The sequence below is a fragment of the Bombina bombina genome, chromosome 6, assembly GCF_027579735.1.
Source record: "Bombina bombina isolate aBomBom1 chromosome 6, aBomBom1.pri, whole genome shotgun sequence".
NCBI lineage: Eukaryota > Metazoa > Chordata > Amphibia > Anura > Bombinatoridae > Bombina > Bombina bombina.
The window spans coordinates 1,097,171,158-1,097,190,803 of record NC_069504.1 but is presented as its reverse complement, the minus strand read 5'-3'; the positions used below and the strand labels follow the sequence as shown (position 1 = coordinate 1,097,190,803).

At 37.3% G+C, this 19,646-nt stretch overlaps 2 protein-coding genes across 2 annotated transcripts in view; one reads left to right on the top strand and one right to left on the bottom strand.

Moving 5' to 3' along the window:
- The window catches only part of TTC38 (tetratricopeptide repeat domain 38), a 135,304-nt gene extending 131,174 nt beyond the window's left edge, over positions 1-4,130 (bottom strand). Inside the window, exon 1 of the mRNA XM_053719015.1 lies at positions 4,056-4,130. Coding sequence (XP_053574990.1) covers positions 4,056-4,085 — 30 coding nt within the window. The 5' untranslated portion in view covers positions 4,086-4,130. The remainder of the gene's footprint in view (positions 1-4,055) is intronic.
- A 94-nt stretch (positions 4,131-4,224) lies between these two features.
- Positions 4,225-19,646, top strand: part of CDPF1 (cysteine rich DPF motif domain containing 1) — a 32,336-nt gene continuing 16,914 nt past the window's right edge. Inside the window, exons 1-2 of the mRNA XM_053719014.1 lie at positions 4,225-4,339; positions 19,361-19,480. Coding sequence (XP_053574989.1) covers positions 19,368-19,480 — 113 coding nt within the window. The 5' untranslated portion in view covers positions 4,225-4,339; positions 19,361-19,367. The remainder of the gene's footprint in view (positions 4,340-19,360; positions 19,481-19,646) is intronic.

Genomic DNA, 19,646 nt, shown 5'->3' with positions numbered 1-19,646 from the left:
CTTTTAATGTAAACATAAGAATGATAAGGGTAATACGTTTATCTTATCCCTCTGTCTATACACATGGACCAATACTTAGGTAATAACGTTTTCCATTTCAATTGTGCTCTGTGTCTTCCACCCCATCTGGAAGCTTGCTGCCTCTTGTTTGCATAGCACCTCTATAGAGAATACTAAATTAAATGGCAAAATAAAATTAAAGGGAGTATTTATAAACAATTTGATGCATTGTGAACACATTTAAGTGGAGGAAAAATGTACCTTTAGCTGTGTGTTTAATCCCTTTACAGAGTGGTGGGGTGTCGATAGAGTTAACTTTACATGCTCTAACAAATTAGAGTGTCATTTGTTTTCCTTATTATGGCCCCTTACATTAAAGGGATAGGAAAGACAAAATTAAGCTTGCATGATTCAGATAGAGCATGTGATTTTAAGACACTTTTAAATTCACTTCTATTTTCAAATGTGCTTTATTCTCTTAGAATCCTTTGTTTAAAAATAATACTCCCATATCCTAGACTAGTGGGAGCTAGCTGCTGATTGATGCCTGCACACATTAGCCTCTTGTGATTGGCTAACTAGATGTGTTCAGCTAACTGCCAGTGGTGCAATGCCGTTCCCTTAGCAAAGGATAACAAGAGAATTAAGCAAAATTTGAGTTTCTATCCCACTCACCAGCTGTGTGCAGAAATGTATTTCCGGTTATAGATTTAAGATTAAAAAAAATACAGCTTAAACTAACAATATGTTTAGTTAGTGCTTTTTCATAAGCATGACAGATTTATTTATTTTTAAATTACCAAAGCAACTGTAACCATTATGCTTCTGAGTAACTTCTCCATCCTAGGAGGAATGAATAGGGCTCTTATTTATCAAGCCCTTCTCTCCCCTTTGACTGCAGGTTTCGCACATTTTATTTATCATCAGACCGCTGCTTCCCTGCGCTGTTCTCCATCTCTTAGGTGAATAATTTCAACTCCTGCCCATGCGTAATTGGCTGTGCATGGGCCGAGTTGCACAGGAGTGCACGTGTGCAATGGTAAATGCGGGCAGCGTATTGCTGCCCGTCAGAGAAGCCGGGCTGACAGAGGCGAATATCTACATCCCTGTCCGCCACGGGATGATAACTGGAGCCCATAATAGAGAGTCACTGTGGGGGACTGACAAACACTGTGGGGGACTTCAAGAAAGCCTGGGATAAGCATAAGGCTGCCCTATGAACTAGATACGTTTATATATTTAGGAAATATTTGGCAGACTTGTTGGGCCTATGGTTCTCATCTGCCGTCAAAATCTAGGCCTTTTATGTTTATGTATACATATGTTTAGTTAATTTACCCAACTTCTGTAGCCTGCAGCTTGTGCCACTCATGCCATTGTTTTTCTTTTTCAAAAATATATTGTATGCTCTGCTGCCAACCAGAGGCACAGTACCCAAGTCAATATCCTCAATAACAGTGCACGCCCAAGTTCTTGTTGCCTTGGGGAGAACACACAGAGTCTCTCTACCTCAAGGGAAAGTGCGCTCTGAAGTGAGCCGTCTTTGAAAATAATGAATTAGACACTACAGCCTCTCTGTGGCAATAGCCAAGTGGTCCACCTTGGTAGTGGGAAGTGATGCAGTAAATGTCACCAAGTAGACATGACGTGCTTGCAATTTCTATAACTATCTCATGCTGCCTAAAGGGGCGCATGCTGCTCCTCATTTGAAAAAAGGGCAATACCTGCTTTCATTTATTAGGGGTATTGTGTGTGTTATATTCTCTGGAGCCGATATTCCCTATACAATAAATCCATAAGATAGGTGACTGCAATTTTCATGGGAACTGCCCACAAATAACAGGGGTATGAGACACTAAAATAGAAGAAGAGGGGGGCCTAGTGGCAGGTGATGAGACTCTTACAGTTATGTTTCTTTAATTGAGCATTTTGTACACGGCATGCTAGGTGCTTGAAGGCTTCCCTGCAAAATATCTCATTGTTGTAAAACCTTGGTTCATTGCTGCAAATTTGCTTTCCTAGGATGGCTGCCAAAGTGGTCTACAACTCATTGCTTTGGAAATTCATTGCAGACCTCTCTGGTTACCAAGGAGTTAAACGCAGAAAAGTAATTTCTTAGGCAGCACTGAAACTAGGACAAAGATGAAACACGTAGTGTTACTTATAATCACATTGTGTAAGATTGCACACTCCTGAATAAATCACTAAAATTATTGTAAGAAATAGCACATTTTAGCAGCATTATGAACGTATGGCATTTCGCTTTTAAATACCCTTTCAGCAAAAACTGTGGAATGAGATTTTGCTACTGCTGATAGAAAATCTCATATAAACCTAATTTTATAGGATAAATTACTGCACTGTGTGTGATTTTCAAATACAGAGCAATCCATAGAAAAGGAGGTCTTAATGTTTGCTCTTTTTATTACTAGAAGGGGTTAAAATATTGTTCCTTTATTACTGGCACCAAGGGGTAAAACACAGCTGTAGGTTACTGGCACAAAGGGGTTAGTACTTTAAAATCTTTTATCAATGTGTATTGGTGGCTGCAAAAATGGTGCCACACTGATGCTTATGAAAAATACTAAGGTTTTGGGGAGGGGCCACTGTATTTACCTAGGGGCTAAAGCCGCTAGTCTTTCTGTAGGCCATCAACTCCTCTAATTAAAACTATTTTAGACACATCATATATTAAAGGGACAGTCTAGTCAAAATTAAACTTTTGTGATTCAGATAGGGCATACGATTTTAAACAACTTTTCCAATTTACTTTTATCATCAAATTTGCTTTGTTCTCTTGGTATTCTTTGTTGAAAGCTAAACCTAGGTAGGTTCATATGCTAATTTCTAAGCCCTCTAAGGCCGCCTCTCAAGGTAATCACAGAGGTAAAACGTGTATTATTATAACTGTGTTGTTTATGAAAAACTGGGGAATGGGTAATAAAGGGATTATCAATCTTTTTAAACAATAAAAATTCTGGTGTAGACTGTCCCTTTAAGTTCAGCCTTTAGCAGATGTTTCCTGTAATATTTCTTGAACAACAAGGTTTGTTCCCTTTTACAGTTTGGAACCAATGACATTAGTAACACAGGTCACACAATAAGCTGTGTAATCATTGACACCAGGGGTAGTAAACCTTTTTGAATGGGTGTGTCGAATTAGAAATTATTTTTTAAAAGTCTTGAGTATACATAGTACCTTTTTTAAAGTTTAAAGGGTCATTAAAGAAACTTTATTCTGTAATATATCAACAATTAAAGAGTCACAAAGTGAAAATTAAACTTTCATGGTCCAGAAAGAGCATGCGCAATTGTAAGAGACTTTGAAATGTATTTCTGTTATTAATTGATAATCTTTGTACAACAACATACCTAGGTAAGCTCAAAAGCAACAATGCCTACTGGGAGCTAGCTGGTGAATGGTGGTTACACACATAAACGTCTTGTCATTTGCTCTCTCCAGATAAGTTCAGATAGCTCCCAGTGGTGCATTGCTGACCAGGAGCTGAATTTAAGTATGTGTTTAACCTGTTGCAGGCAATGCAGCAATACTTATCTAACATATTATAGCATTTTCTTTTGCACTTGTATGTCCATTTAAAGCTTAATAAGAAAAAGAATGCATTAAATGAAGCACTATAATTGCCACAGCAGTATGGTGGTAGCCCAGAGGCAGAGTGCCAGCAGATCTGTCATGTGCCCCTTGGCACAAAACCAATGCTGTAAAGTTTTGTAAACAGAAAGATATTACTGAGTGCTATTTTCCTTTAGGAATTAAATAATAACTGTTACATCATCACCCACACAGTGTGCAGACAGCTGCATACTGGTGTACTCCTGCACATGCATGTCCTGTAGGCAGATACACTTAACCCTTCCTATTCCTTCTATACGTTTATATTATACTAACGAATAACGTCAGGTTACCCAGCCCAGGCGGAGCTTCCTATTCAATATGTCCTGTAGGCAGATACACTTAACCCTTCCTATTCCTTCTATACGTTTATATTATACTAACGAATAACGTCAGGTTACCCAGGCGGAGCTCCTCTCACCTTGCAGTCCCTGAGACCTACAGCTGTCATGTTGCAGGCAGTGACACCACTAACTGCGATCAGGAAAATGCCTGTGGGAGGTGACCCGGGCGGGCTGAACACCAGAACCGCCCACTCTATCTGTACAACCACTCCTGCTACAGCAGTGGCTAGTTCCCATTCTGCGGAAGGACCGTGTGCAGTCTGTAGATGGGAACTAGCTGCTCACACGTATGCAGTGTATATAGCTCTTATCATGTTATAAGGATGTTTCAGTCTAGTATGCTGGTGATTAACTCTTAAAGGTACGTGCTGGAAACACACAATATAGAGCTGTCCTGAAGCGCACATTTATGTGTTTTTTATATAATATCCGTAGTGAGTTACATAACTTATTATGCAGTGTTAGCTTCTGCTGCTTAATATAAAAGCACCTGCACATTTTAGAGATCACTTTGCTCGTGGTGAGAAAACAAACTTATTTTCTAATTTTTTTGTTATATTTTGTCAATCTTTAGCATTATTAACTATATTAATGATTGAATACTGCTACACTGGCAGGCAATTTAGGTTCAGCACATGGGTTGCGCTTGCTAATTGGTGGCTAAATGTACCCACCAATCAGCAAGAGCTAGCCAGGGTTCTGAACCAAAAATGGGCCGGCTCCTAAGCCTTACATTCATACTTTTTCATATAAAGATACCAAGAGAGCAAAGAAAAATTGATAATAGGAGTAAATTAGTAAGTTGCTTAAAATTGCATGCTCTATCTGAATCATAAAATAAAAAAAATGGGTTTAATATCCCTTTAAGAAAATTGATAATGGAAGTAAATTTGAAGTTGTTAAAAAATGTCATGCTCTATTCAATCAAGTTACGTTTAAAGGGACAGTATACCCTCATTTTCATATAACTGCATGTAATAGACACTACTATAAAGAATAAGATGCACAGATACTGATATAAAAATCCAGTATAAAACTGTATAAAAACTTACTTAGAAGCTCACAGTTTAGCTCTGTTGAAAAGGTAGTTGGAAAGCCCACTGCAAGTGGCAAATAAGACACTCCCCCCTCCCCCTTCTTTTGCATATGAAAAGACCCTTTACACAAACAGGAGCAAGCTGGAGTAGGTAGCTGACGGTATTCTCATAAAACTTTGGGGCTTGGTTAGGAGTCTGAAAATCAGAGCAATGTTATTTAAAAATAAGCAAAACTATACATTTAAAAAAACAAAAAACTTTATGGGCTATATAAATAGATCATCTACAAAACATTTATGCAAATAAAAAATGAGTGTATAATGTCCCTTTAAAGGGACACTGAACCCAAAAATTGTCTTTTGTAATTCAGAAAGAGCATGCAATTTTAAGCAACTTTCTAATTTACTCCTATTATCAATTTTTCTTCATTCTCTTGCTATCTTTATTTGAAAAAGAAGGCATCTAAGCTTTTTTGGGTTCAGTACTCTGGACAGCACTTTTTTATTGGTGGATGAATTTATCCACCAATCAACAAGGACAACCCAGGTTGTTCACCAAAAATGGGCCGGCATCTAAACTTACATTCTTGCATTTCAAATAAAGATACCAAGAGAATGAAGAAAATTTGATAATAGAAGTAAATTAGAAAGTTGCTTAAAATGTCATGCTCAATCTGAATCACGTAAGAAAAAATTGGGGTACAGTGTCCCTTTAACTATACTTTGCCTTTAAAGATACAGTAAACAATGCAGCATTGCACTTACCCCAGTACAGATGTTTAATTGTTGCCTCTTTTCTAACATATTCTTTTCAAAGAGTCAGTAAATGTATTTTGTTACATTATTGTGCAGTAGGTGAACAATTAAATTAGGGTATTCTGCACTCACATTTTGTGTAGCTTATTTGAACTAGATTTTGGCTCCCAAAATGGCCTTGGTTCCTCCTTGATAGCCCAACAGTCAGCCAAAAAATGAGTTGATTACAAATCACAACCATATCGCTAGAGTCATTTAGTTTACTGTAATGTGCTCTTGCGCTGGATAATCATTTTAGATGGTTTAAACAGTGTCCAATTAAAAAAAAAAATATATATATTTTTTTTTTCTATTTTCATATTTACCGTACTTTCTTTTTGTCTGGAGCACTATGGGCTCCATTCATCATTGTTTTGTGAAATACGACTTTCAGTTCTCCTATGAGTTCTCCGCAGCTCGCCCTCGGTGAGGCGCACCTGTGCGCCAATATTTATCATAAAATCGGTTGTATTATCAAGCCAATTTCCAAAGTCGAGATGCGGCGGATTAATGATAAATGTCGCCGTTATTATTAGATATGCGCCTAATTTATCATTACATCATCGTAAAAATGCGCCTATTTTTGGTCTGACTAAATTTTTATATTGAAATGATGTTTTAAACTATAGATGAACATGTTTTAGCATATTTAATTATATATGTTTTTATATTAATGTAATTTCTTTTTATTTACCATTATTATAAACCATGTTATCTAATCCATGGTAATTAAATCACAAAAAACATTTTTATATTTAAAGTTAAATAAATGTAAATATTATTTTACCAACGCTACACAATACAAAGTCCGCTTTTGTTTATCTTCTTTACACCCCCCCCTGCAGACCATAGTCCTATTATAAAAACTGAAACTGGTGACACGTCTTACATTGAGCGCTAATCTTGTTAGCATTTGACTGATAAAATACTATAACTTTATTAAAGATAGTAATGAATAGGACGACAAATGGTTATATTCAAATCATATATTCATTTTTTATAAATAACAAAACATGTTATCTTCACATTCATAAAGGTTTTAATAATATACAAAAATAAATTTATTTATTTTTGTATCTCATTCGCATTTTCCGCACTGAGGAATAGTTACTTATGAGTCCAGTTTCTGCTTTAAAGTGAATGTAAAGTGCGCTGCATCACTAACGTTACCCTTAACGTTTGTATAAAAAAAATAGTAGTTTCATTCATCAATTTTCTCCGTTGTTAGTATCTACCTGGTTTTTTAACTTTGAACATTTGATCTCTTTATTTTCATCCTCCACCCGACATGCGCGCCTAGTTGTTCTCATTAGCATTGACGTCTTCCGAACCAATCACAGCTCTAACCACAGGGGGACCCAACCCCTTAGGATGATGTCACGACTCCTTCTTGCGCTTGCGTTTTACTCATGTTCACGGATGATTTCCTTCAAGCTCGTGCACATTTTGCGCATGCGCAATACTTTTCTTTACGGAGTCCTGATTTATTATATAACCGAAAAGACTATATAATGGATTGTTACTATCCTAATTAAAATGAATTAAAATTTTAAAATCCTTAGTATTCCATTTGCTGACTATAATTTTACTCAAATATCAATCAATTGTTCTTATTGATACAATATATTTCAACAATTTTATCAGTAATTTTAATACAGTCTTTCCTTTTTTTAAAAAAAAGCATTAATTGGCGGAATTATAGGCTGGGGTAGGAGATCCTTTCCTTCGCTTCGCAACGATAGTATTCATTGAATCTACTGATTCAATGAATACTATGTTGATTGACAGTGGAAACAATGATTTTACGCATGCGCCATGTCAAACTGAAACGGGAGCGCGCATTGCCGATACGTAAACAGCGGGTGGGACCGCTGTATACGTAATAGGAAGGAAAACAAGGAAGTTCACAGTGGGAGGAGCAGGTATAGTAAATAGTCGATACCTGCGATATAAAATTATAAACATATTACGAATTTTTTAAAAAAAATAAAGTGGCGGTATGAATAATATAATGATTGTCTAGACAACTATATTTACAAAACCGGGAAAATTTACAATCACTTTAAGCAGGGCTTCTAAAAGTTCTTTTTTGTTCAGCCAAATTTTATCATCCTCAGGAACTATAACAAAATATATAAAACTAAATCATTACTTCTTGAAATGATACATGTAAATGTTTTTTATTGCAGTTCTAAAAGGAAACACTAACACATTGGTCTTTCAAGAATCAGCGAGAGCATTACAACCGTTTCAAAAATGCGATCAATATATACGATTCACATTTTTACAGTTGTGATCACTTACTCCAGTCATAATATTGTGGTCCTCATGCCGCGCCTCATCTGTGCTACTTTTTTCTTGGATATCTGTAAATGAAATCATTATTTTAGAAGCTTATATTGATTATTTAACTCCTGAATGACTCTCGGCTTTACTCACGGCCTGAACATTCAGTGAATGGAAGTTTTTTCGATTCCTGTATTGCTCCTCCCTGTGGTCTTGGAGCTATATGGGTGCAATCGATCGCACAGAGAACATTAGGCATACCAGCTACTTGATAAAACGAGGCCTTTACTGTGTGCCATTTGTGCACATTCCTGGGCACAAAAATAAACTTATTAAGATGTTTCAAAATAGATTTTAAAACAATCCTTAGATGTCTGCAACATGAAGGCTGGCTCATGCCCACCACAGCACTGGAGACAGCTTGAAATGACCCGGTTGCCACGAAATGCAAAATAGCCAATAATTTCAACAATCCAGGGATTTCCCTTGTTCTTCTTGTTCTAGGATCAATGTCATTTTGTATAAGGACATAAAGATTGATTATGCTCTCCCTATTAATCCGGAATCTTTGCTTAATCTCCTTATCTGACAATGCTTGTAGTCCACACCGGGGTAGAAACACTCTTGGCACTCTTTGGCGTCTCCGTAAGGGCTTATTACCATCAGCAAGACTATTTTCACGGCCCCTTGCCAAAGAAATAGCAGCCAACAATAAAAAATATTCCATCTTCTCTCACGAAAAAACTGGAGTAAATGCAATGTTCTCCACAGTGGATATGGAGAACTTTCGAGGTCGTAATTGTAGGAGAATATTAGGTTCTCCTATGGCGCAAAATAATAATAAATAGGAAATTTGGCGACCATTCAGTCGATTTGCTAAAAATACAACCTAAAAAGCGCTTTTTAAAGCTTCATTTGGTGCACATGTGCGCATTGGCGAGATATAATAGAGTGGGAGAATTTTTCGGTCGTATTTTGGTTTCATAAATAGGAGAAAATTTACGACGTCGTATTTATAGGCGCATGTAGGAGAATTGCAATTATAAATGGAGCCCTATATGGCAGCAAATTTTGCAATAATGCTTTTAACAATGTTATACATTGTGTACGCACTGTTGCCATCTAGTGCTCAAAAGTATATAACATTGTTAAAAGCAATGCTGCAAAACTGCTGCCCTATAGTGCTTTAGATACAGGCTTGCTTCTGAGTCTACCTATCCACTTTTCAACAAAGAATACCAAAAGAACAAAATAAATTTGATAATAGAAGTAAATTGGACAGTATGTATCTAAATAATGAAAACAATATTTGGGAATAATCTGAGGAAGCCAGCCAAGCTGTGCCAGGACACTGAAGTCAAAATTAACCTTTCATGCTTTAGATAGAGCAGCAACTTTCTAATGTATTCCTATTATCACTTTTTCTTTGTTCTCTTGGTATCTTTATTTGAAAAAGCAGGAATGTAAGCTTACGAGCCAACCCATTTATGATTAAGCACCTTGGATAGCGCTTGCTGATTGGTGTCTACATTTAGCCACCAATCAGCGAGCACTACCCAGGTGCTGAACCAAAGATGGGCCGGCTCGTAAGCTTTTTTAAATAAAGATACCAAAAGAACGAAGAAAATTTGAATAATAGGAGTTAATTAAAAAGTTGCTTAAAATTGCAGCTCTATCTGAATCATAAAAGAAAAAAATTGGGTTCAGTATTCCTTTAAGCTTTCCACTTTTTTACGTGATTTTTAACAGTCTGATGTGTGTGTTTATTTATGGGAGTGTCTGTATGTAGTATATGTGTGCTATGTGTTTATGTATGGGAGTGTCTGTATGTAGTATATGTGTGCTATGTGTTTATGTATGGGAGTGTCTGTATGTAGTATATGTGTGCTATGTGTTTATGTATGGGAGTGTCTGTATGTAGTATATGTGTGCTATGTGTTTATGTATGGGAGTGTCTGTATGTAGTATATGTGTGCTATGTGTTTATGTATGGGAGTGTCTGTATGTAGTATATGTGTGCTATGTGTTTATGTATGGGAGTGTCTGTATGTAGTATATGTGTGCTATGTGTTTATGTATGGGAGTGTCTGTATGTAGTATATGTGTGCTATGTGTTTATGTATGGGAGTGTCTGTATGTAGTATATGTGTGCTATGTGTTTGTGTATGGGAGTGTCTGTATGTAGTATATGTGCTATGTGTTTATGTATGGGAGTGTCTGTATGTAGTATATGTGCTATGTGTTTATGTATGGGAGTGTCTGTATGTAGTATATGTGCTATGTGTTTATGTATGGGAGTGTCTGTATGTAGTATATGTGCTATGTGTTTATGTATGGGAGTGTCTGTATGTAGTATATGTGCTATGTGTTTATGTATGGGAGTGTCTGTATGTAGTATATGTGCTATGTGTTTATGTATGGGAGTGTCTGTATGTAGTATATGTGCTATGTGTTTATGTATGGGAGTGTCTGTATGTAGTATATGTGCTATGTGTTTATGTATGGGAGTGTCTGTATGTAGTATATGTGCTATGTGTTTGTGTATGGGAGTGTCTGTATGTAGTATATGTGCTATGTGTTTGTGTATGGGAGTGTCTGTATGTAGTATATGTGCTATGTGTTTGTGTATGGGAGTGTCTGTATGTAGTATATGTGCTATGTGTTTGTGTATGGGAGTGTCTGTATGTAGTAGATGTGCTATGTGTTTGTGTATGGGAGTGTCTGTATGTAGTATATGTGCTATGTGTTTATGTATGGGAGTGTCTGTATGTAGTATATGTGTTATGTATGGAAGTGTCTGTATGTAGTATATGTGCTATGTGTTTATGTATGGGAGTGTCTGTATGTAGTATATGTGTGCTATGTATTTATGTATGGGAGTGTCTGTATGTAGTATATGTGCTATGTGTTTGTGTATGGGAGTGTCTGTATGTAGTAGATGTGCTATGTGTTTATGTATGGGAGTGTCTGTATGTAGTATATGTGCTATGTGTTTATGTATGGGAGTGTCTGTATGTAGTATATGTGCTATGTGTTTGTGTATGGGAGTGTCTGTATGTAGTATATGTGTTATGTATGGGAGTGTCTGTATGTAGTATATGTGTTATGTATGGAAGTGTCTGTATGTAGTATATGTGCTATGTGTTTATGTATGGGAGTGTCTGTATGTAGTATATGTGTGCTATGTATTTATGTATGGGAGTGTCTGTATGTAGTATATATGTGCTATGTATTTATGTATGGGAGTGTCTGTATGTAGTATATGTGTGCTATGTGTTTATGTATGGGAGTGTCTGTATGTAGTATATGTGTGCTATGTGTTTATGTATGGGAGTGTCTGTATGTAGTATATGTGCTATGTGTTTATGTATGGGAGTGTCTGTATGTAGTATATATGTGCTATGTGTTTATGTATGGGAGTGTCTGTTTGTAGTATATATGTGCTATGTGTTTATGTCTGGGAGTGTCTGTATGTAGTATATGTGCTATGTGTTTATGTATGGGAGTGTCTGTATGTAGTATATGTGCTATGTGTTTATGTATGGGAGTGTCTATATGTAGTATATGTGCTATGTGTTTATGTATGGGAGTGTCTGTATGTAGTATATGTGCTATGTGTTTATGTATGGGAGTGTCTGTATGTAGTATATATGTGCTATGTGTTTATGTATGGGAGTGTCTGTTTGTAGTATATATGTGCTATGTGTTTATGTATGGGAGTGTCTGTTTGTAGTATATATGTGCTATTTGTTTATGTATGGGAGTGTCTGTATGTAGTATATGTGCTATGTGTTTATGTATGGGAGTGTCTGTATGTAGTATATGTGTTATGTATGGAAGTGTCTGTATGTAGTATATGTGCTATGTGTTTATGTATGGGAGTGTCTGTATGTAGTATATGTGTGCTATGTATTTATGTATGGGAGTGTCTGTATGTAGTATATGTGTGCTATGTGTTTATGTATGGGGGTGTCTGTATGTAGTATATGTGTTTATGTATGGGAGTGTCTGTATATTGTATATATATGCTATGTGTTTATGTATGGGAGTGTCTGTATGTAGTATACAGTGGGGCAAAAAAGTATTTAGTCAGCCACCAATTGTGCAAGTTCTCCCACTTAAGAAGATGAGAGAGGCCTGTAATTTACATCATAGGTATACCTCAACTATGAGAGACAAAATATGGCAATAAATCCAGACAATCACATTGTCTGATTTGGAAAGAATTTATTTGCATATTATGGTGGAAAATAAGTATTTGGTCACCTACAAACAAGCAAGATTACTGGCTCTCACAGACCTGTATCTTCTTCTTTAAGAGGCTCCTCTGTCCTTCACTCATTACCTGTATTAATAGCACCTGTTTGAACTTGTTATCAGTATAAAAGACACCTGTCCACACCCTCAAACAGTCACACTTCAAACTCCACTATGGTGAAGGCCAAAGAGCTGTCGAAGGACACCAGAAACAAAATTGTAGACCTGCACCAGGCTGGGAAGACTGAATCTGCAATAGGCAAGCAGCTTGGTGTGAATAAATCAACTGTGGGAGCAATAATTAGAAAATGGAAGACATACAAGACCACTGATAATCTCCCTCGATCTGGGGCTCCACGCAAGATCTCACCCCGTGGGGTCAAAATGATCACAAGAACGGTTAGCAAACATCCCAGAACCACACGGGGGGACCTAGTGAATCACCTGCAGAGAGCTGGGACCAACATAACAAAGGCTACCATCCGTAACACACTACGCCGCCAGGGACTAAGATCCTGCAGTGCCAGACGTGTCCCCCTGCTTAAGTCAGTACATGTCCGTGCCCATCTGAAGTATGCTAGAGAGCATTTGGATGATCCAGAAGCGGATTGGGAGAATGTCATATGGTCAGATGAAACCAAAGTAGAACTGTTTGGTAGAAACACAACTCGTCGTGTTTGGAGGAGAGAGAATGCTGAGTTGTAACCAAAGAACACCATACCTACTGTGAAGCATGGGGGTGGCAACATCATGCTTTGGGGCTGTTTCTCTGCAAAGGGAACAGGACGACTGATCCGTGTACATGAAAGAATGAATGGGGCCATGTATCGTGAGATTTTGAGTGCAAACCTCCTTCCATCAGCAAGGGCATTGAAGAAGAAACGTGGCTGGGTCTTTCAGCATGACAATGATCCCAAACACACTACCCGGGCAATGAAGGAGTGGCTTCGTAAGAAGCATTTCAAGGTCCTGGAGTGGCCTAGCCAGTCTCTAGATCTCAACCCCATAGAAAACCTTTGGAGGGAGTTGAAAGTCCGTGTTGCCCAGCGACAGCCTCAAAACATCACTGCTCTAGAGGAGATCTGCATGCAGGAATGGGCCAACATACCAGCAACAGTGTGTGACAACATTGTGAAGACTTACAGAAAACGTTTGACTTATGTAATTGCCAACAAAGGATATATAACAAAGTATTGAGATGAACTTTTGATATTGACCAAATACTTATTTTCCACTATAATTTGCAAATAAATTCTTTCCAAATCAGACAATGTGATTGTCTGGATTTGTTTCCACATTTTGTCTCTCATAGTTGAGGTATACCTATGATGAAAATTATAGGCCTCTCTCATCTTCTTAAGTGGGAGAACTTGCACAATTGGTGGCTGACTATATACTTTTTTGCCCCACTGTATGTGCTACGTGTTTATGTATGGGAATGTCTGTATGTAGTATATATGTGCTATGTGTTTATGTATGGGAGTGTCTGTATGTGGTATATGTGTTTATGTATGGAAGTGTCTGTATATGTATGGGAGTGTCTGTATGTAGTATATGTGCTGTGTGTTTATGTATGGGAGTGTCTGTATGTAGTATATGTGCTATGTATTTATGTATGGGAGTGTCTGTATGTACTATATGTGCTATGTGTTTGTGTATGGGAGTGTATGTATGTAGTATATGTGCTATGTGTTTTTGTATGGGAGTGTCTGTATGTAGTATATGTGCTATGTGTTTTTGTATGGGAGTGTCTGTATGTACTATATGTGCTATGTGTTTGTGTATGGGAGTGTCTTTATGTAGTATATGTGCTATGTGTTTGTGTATGGGAGTGTCTGTATGTAGTATATGTGCTATGTATTTATGTATGGGAGTGTCTGTATGTAGTATATGTGTGCTATGTGTTTATGTATGGGAGTGTCTGTAGTATATGTGCTATGTATTTATGTATGGGAGTGTCTGTATGTAGTATATGTGCTATGTGTCTGTATGTAGTATATGTGCTATGTGTTTATGTATGGGAGTGTCTGTATGTAGTATATGTGCTATGTATTTATATATGGGAGTGTCTGTATGTACTATATGTGCTATGTGTTTGTGTATGGGAGTGTCTGTATGTACTATATGTGCTATGTGTTTGTGTATGGGAGTGTCTGTATGTAGTATATGTGCTATGTGTTTATGTATGGGAGTGTCTGTATGTAGTATATGTGTGCTATGTGTTTTATGTATGGGAGTGTCTGTATGTAGTATATGTGTGCTATGTGTTTATGGGAGTGTCTGTATGTAGTATATGTGCTATGTGTTTATGTCTGGGAGTGTCTGTATGTAGTATATGTGCTATGTGTTTATGTCTGGGAGTGTCTGTATGTAGTATATGTGTGCTATGTGTTTATGTCTGGGAGTGTCTGTATGTAGTATATGTGTGCTATGTGTTTATGTATGGGAGTGTCTGTATGTAGTATATGTGTGCTATGTGTTTATGTCAGGGACTGTCTGTAGTATATGTGTGCTATGTGTTTATGTATGGGAGTGTCTGTATGTAGTATATGTGTGCTATGTATTTATGTATGGGAGTGTCTGTATGTAGTATATGTGTGCTATGTGTTTATGTATGGGAGTGTCTGTATGTAGTATATGTGTGCTATGTGTTTATGTATGGGAGTGTCTGTATGTAGTATATGTGTGCTATGTGTTTATTTATGGGAGTGTCTGTATGTAGTATATGTGTGCTATGTGTTTGTGTATGGGAGTGACTGTATGTAGTATATGTGTGCTATGTGTTTATGTGCTATGTATTTATGTATGGGAGTGTCTGTATGTAGTATATGTGCTATGTATTTATGTATGGGAGTGTCTGTATGTAGTATATGTGTGCTATGTGTTTATGTATGGAAGTGTCTGTATGTAGTATATGTGTGCTATGTGTTTATTTATGGGAGTGTCTGTATGTAGTATATGTGCTATGTGTTTATGTCTGGGAGTGTCTGTATGTAGTATATGTGTGCTATGTGTTTATGTCTGGGAGTGTCTGTATGTAGTATATGTGTGCTATGTGTTTATGTATGGGAGTGTCTGTATGTAGTATATGTGTGCTATGTGTTTATGTCAGGGACTGTCTGTAGTATATGTGTGCTATGTGTTTATGTATGGGAGTGTCTGTATGTAGTATATGTTTGCTATGTATTTGTGTATGGGAGTGTCCGTATGTAGTATATGTGTGCTATGTGTTTATGTATGGGAGTGTCTGTATGTAGTATATGTGTGCTATGTGTTTATGTATGGGAGTGTCTGTATGTAGTATATGTGTGCTATGTGTTTATTTATGGGAGTGTCTGTATGTAGTATATGTGTGCTATGTGTTTATTTATGGGAGTGTCTGTATGTAGTATATGTGTGCTATGTGTTTATGTATGGGAGTGTCTGTATGTAGTATATGTGTGCTATGTGTTTATGTATGGGAGTGTCTGTATGTAGTATATGTGTGCTATGTGTTTATGTATGGGAGTGTCTGTATGTAGTATGTGTGCTATGCATTTTGTTTTCTCCATGTTTTATTAAATATCAAATATAATATTTAAAGGGCTGGAATTAGTGTACCTGGGCCTTGGGGTTAGTCTTTCACTGGATAGTGTCAGTATTTGAGCGAATGATTTGAGCAACATTTTTTCTTTGCCACACCGAAAAGCAGTTATTTTAAGACACAATAAACTTTATTTTTAATAGAAAAACATGATCTAGTGCTAAATATACCTACTTTTTCTTGTTAGGTTTGTTGAGGTTTGACCATGTCCATGTTTTTCTTAAACTGTACATATTCATAATAGAAGCATCTTAACCCCTTAAGGACCACAGCACTTTTCCATTTTCTGTCCATTTGGGACCAAGGCTATTTTTACATTTCTGCAGTGTTTGTGTTTAGCTGTAATTTTCCGCTTACTCATTTACTGTACCCACACATATTATATACCGTTTTTCTCGCCATTAAATGGACTTTCTAAAGATACCATTATTTTCATCATATCTTATAATTTACTATAAAAAAAATTATAAAATATGAGGAAAAAATGGAAAAAAACACACTTTTTCTAACTTTGACCCCCAAAATCTGTTACTCATCTACAACCACCAAAAAACACCCATGCTAAATAGTTTCTAAATTTTGTCCTGAGTTTAGAAATACCCAATGTTTACATGTTCTTTGTTTTTTTTGCAAGTTATAGGGAAATAAATACAAGAAGAACTTTGCTATTTCCAAACCACTTTTTTTCAAAATTAGCGCTAGTTACATTGGGACACTGATATCTTTCAGGAATACCTGAATATCCCTTGACATGTATATATTTTTTTTTAGAAGACATCCCAAAGTATTGATCTAGGCCCATTTTAGTATATTTCATGCAACCATTTCACTACCAAATGCGATCAAATAAAAAAAATTGTTCACTTTTTCACAAATTGTTTCACAAACTTTAGGTTTCTCACTGAAATTATTTACAAACAACTTGTGCAATTATGGCATAAATGGTTGTAAATGCTTCTCTGGGATCCCCTTTGTTCAGAAATAGCAGACATTTATGGCTTTGGCATTGCTTTTTGGTATTTAGAAGGCCGCTAAATGCCACTGCGCACCACACGTGTATTATGCCCAGCATTGAAGGGGTTAATTAGGGAGCTTGTAGGGAGCTTGTAGGGTTAATTTTAGCTTTAGTATAATGTAGTAGACAACCCAAAGTATTGATCTAGGTCCATTTTGGTATATTTCATGCCACCATTTCACCGCCAAATGCGAACAAATAAAAAAAAGCGTTACATTTTTCACAATTTTAGGTTTCTCACTGAAATTATTTACAAACAGCTTGTGCAATTATGGCATACATTGTTGTAAAAGCTTCTCTGGGATCCCCTTTGTTCAGAAATAGCAGACATATATGGCTTTGGCTTTGCTTTTTGGTAATTAGAAGGCAGCTAAATGCCGTTGCGCACCACACGTGTATAATGCCCAGCATTGAAGGGGTTAATTAGGGAGCTTGTAGGGAGCTTGTAGGGTTAATTTTAGCTTTAGTGTAGGTATCAACCTCCCACATGACACATCACACCCCCTGATCCCTCCCAAACAGCTCTCTTCCCTCCCCCACCCCACAATTGTCCCCGCCATCTTAAGTACTGGCAGTAAGTCTGCCAGTACTAAAATAAGAGTTTTTTGGGGATTTAAAAAAAAAACCCAATAATAATTCTGCTCTGTAGGATCCCCCCTTAGCCCCCAACCTCCCTGATCCCCCCCCAAACAGCTCTCTAACCCCCCTCTCTGCCTTATTATGCGCCATATTGGGTACTGGCAGCTGTCTGCCAGTACCCAGTTTGAAATCAAATGTTTTTTTATCAATTTTTTTTATTTTATTATTTAGCTGCCCCCCCTCAACCCCCAACCTCCCACCCTCCCAGATCGTTAAAATGTTTTATGATGCCACCCTCTCTCCCACCAAGTACCCCTGTTGTTCCATAGTGTAGGTTTCCCACCCCCCGCGCGCGCGCACCCGCTCCCGTGCACGCGCGCACACATGCTCACGTGCACGCGCGCGCACTCGATCCCGCCCCCCTTCCCACCAATGGCCGCCCACCCGCCTCCCTGGATCAGCTCCCACCCACCAACGAACATGGCCATTGATGGCCGATGCAGAGAGGGCCACAGGGTGGCTCTCTCTGCATCGGACGGCTAAAAAATGTTATAGCAGGATGCCTCAATATCGAGGCATCACTGCTATAACATGAAAGCAGTTGGAAGTGATCAGGATCGCTTCCACTGCTTTCAAAGACCAACGACGTACGGGGTACGTCCTTGGTCATTAACTGCATTTTTTTGCAGGACGTACCCCATACGTCGTTGGTCGTTAAGGGGTTAATTACAATGTGCTGTTATAAATGTGCTGCAAATAAGACCTCCTTAGTTACAGGAATAGGAAACGTTTCCTTTGTTGAATATGAATTGGATAGAGGCTAGCAATATTACCCTCTGCTTATATCTTTACATTACTATAGACAGAGAAAGGGAGCTTATGAAGAGGGGTTTGGAAGTATTAATCTATTAAACTGGCAGAGCACAGTGCATAACTAGTGTCTAGAACAAGAGGTAAGAAGAGCAGGTTTCAGAAGCTGTTTTCATATTTACTGGATAAGAGACAACTAGGGAAGTAGCATTAGGTCTGGTGCATAGGATTCTGGGAGTCCAGTTCAGGGTACTTTTCAAGTAGAGTACGACAGAGCCTTCCTGAAATCTAAGCACTCCATAGATACAGTTTGTCTTTGTATTGTATAAAAGTGTGTAAGTATTAGATACTGTATGTGCTCTCGAATACACAGATCCAAGTGTGTTACAGTTGCACAAGAATAAATTCAGCTAAAAAAATAGCTGAACGGACTGAGCCTCTGAATACAAATATCTAGTAAATATTCCATATTAGTGAGGTTGTACATGCACAGTATTGAGAAAATGTATAAAATGCTGATATATTTCTACAAAAAAGAAGCATATTTATCTAAATATTTACACTTTGTTTGATTAAAGGGACATGAAACTCAAATTGTTTCATGATACAGATAGAAGTAAATCGGAAAGTTGTTTAAAATTGTGTTCTTTATTATTGTTTGCTTCATTACCTTGAAATCCTTTGTTAAAGGAGCAGAAATGCACTACTGGGAGCTAGCTAAACACAACTGTTGAGCCAATGACAAAAGGCATGTGCAGCCAACAATCTGCAGCCAGCTTCTGAGCCTACCTAAGTATAAAAACAAAGGATACCAAGAGAAGGAAGCAAATTAGACAGTAGAAGTAAATTAGAAGGTTGTTTAAAATGACATGCTCTTTCTGAATCATGAAAGAAAAAAAATTGTGTTTCATGTTTATTTTAAGTTTACAATGAGCCGCAGCTGTCTTAATTCAAAACCCAACTGTAACACTGTTATATAAATCCTGATGTGTCTTTATAAATACTTATTAATTTGTTTCAGTTTACAGATGGAACTTGATGAATCACTTCAGCCAAAGGGAATATTTGAGTGCCAGTTATGCAGATTATCTGTCCCGTACACATACTTTGGTCAGAAACCTCCAAATACACATTCCCTTGTGTAAGTAACTTTAGTAAATATGCTGTTTGTTTATGATCATCAGGTGTGTCTCCATGTATTTATTAATATGACAAGACAGATAAATAGATATGTATGTGTGTGAGTATATATATATATATATATTCTTGCATCGGTTTCATACACTCACTCATATATATTCCATCGG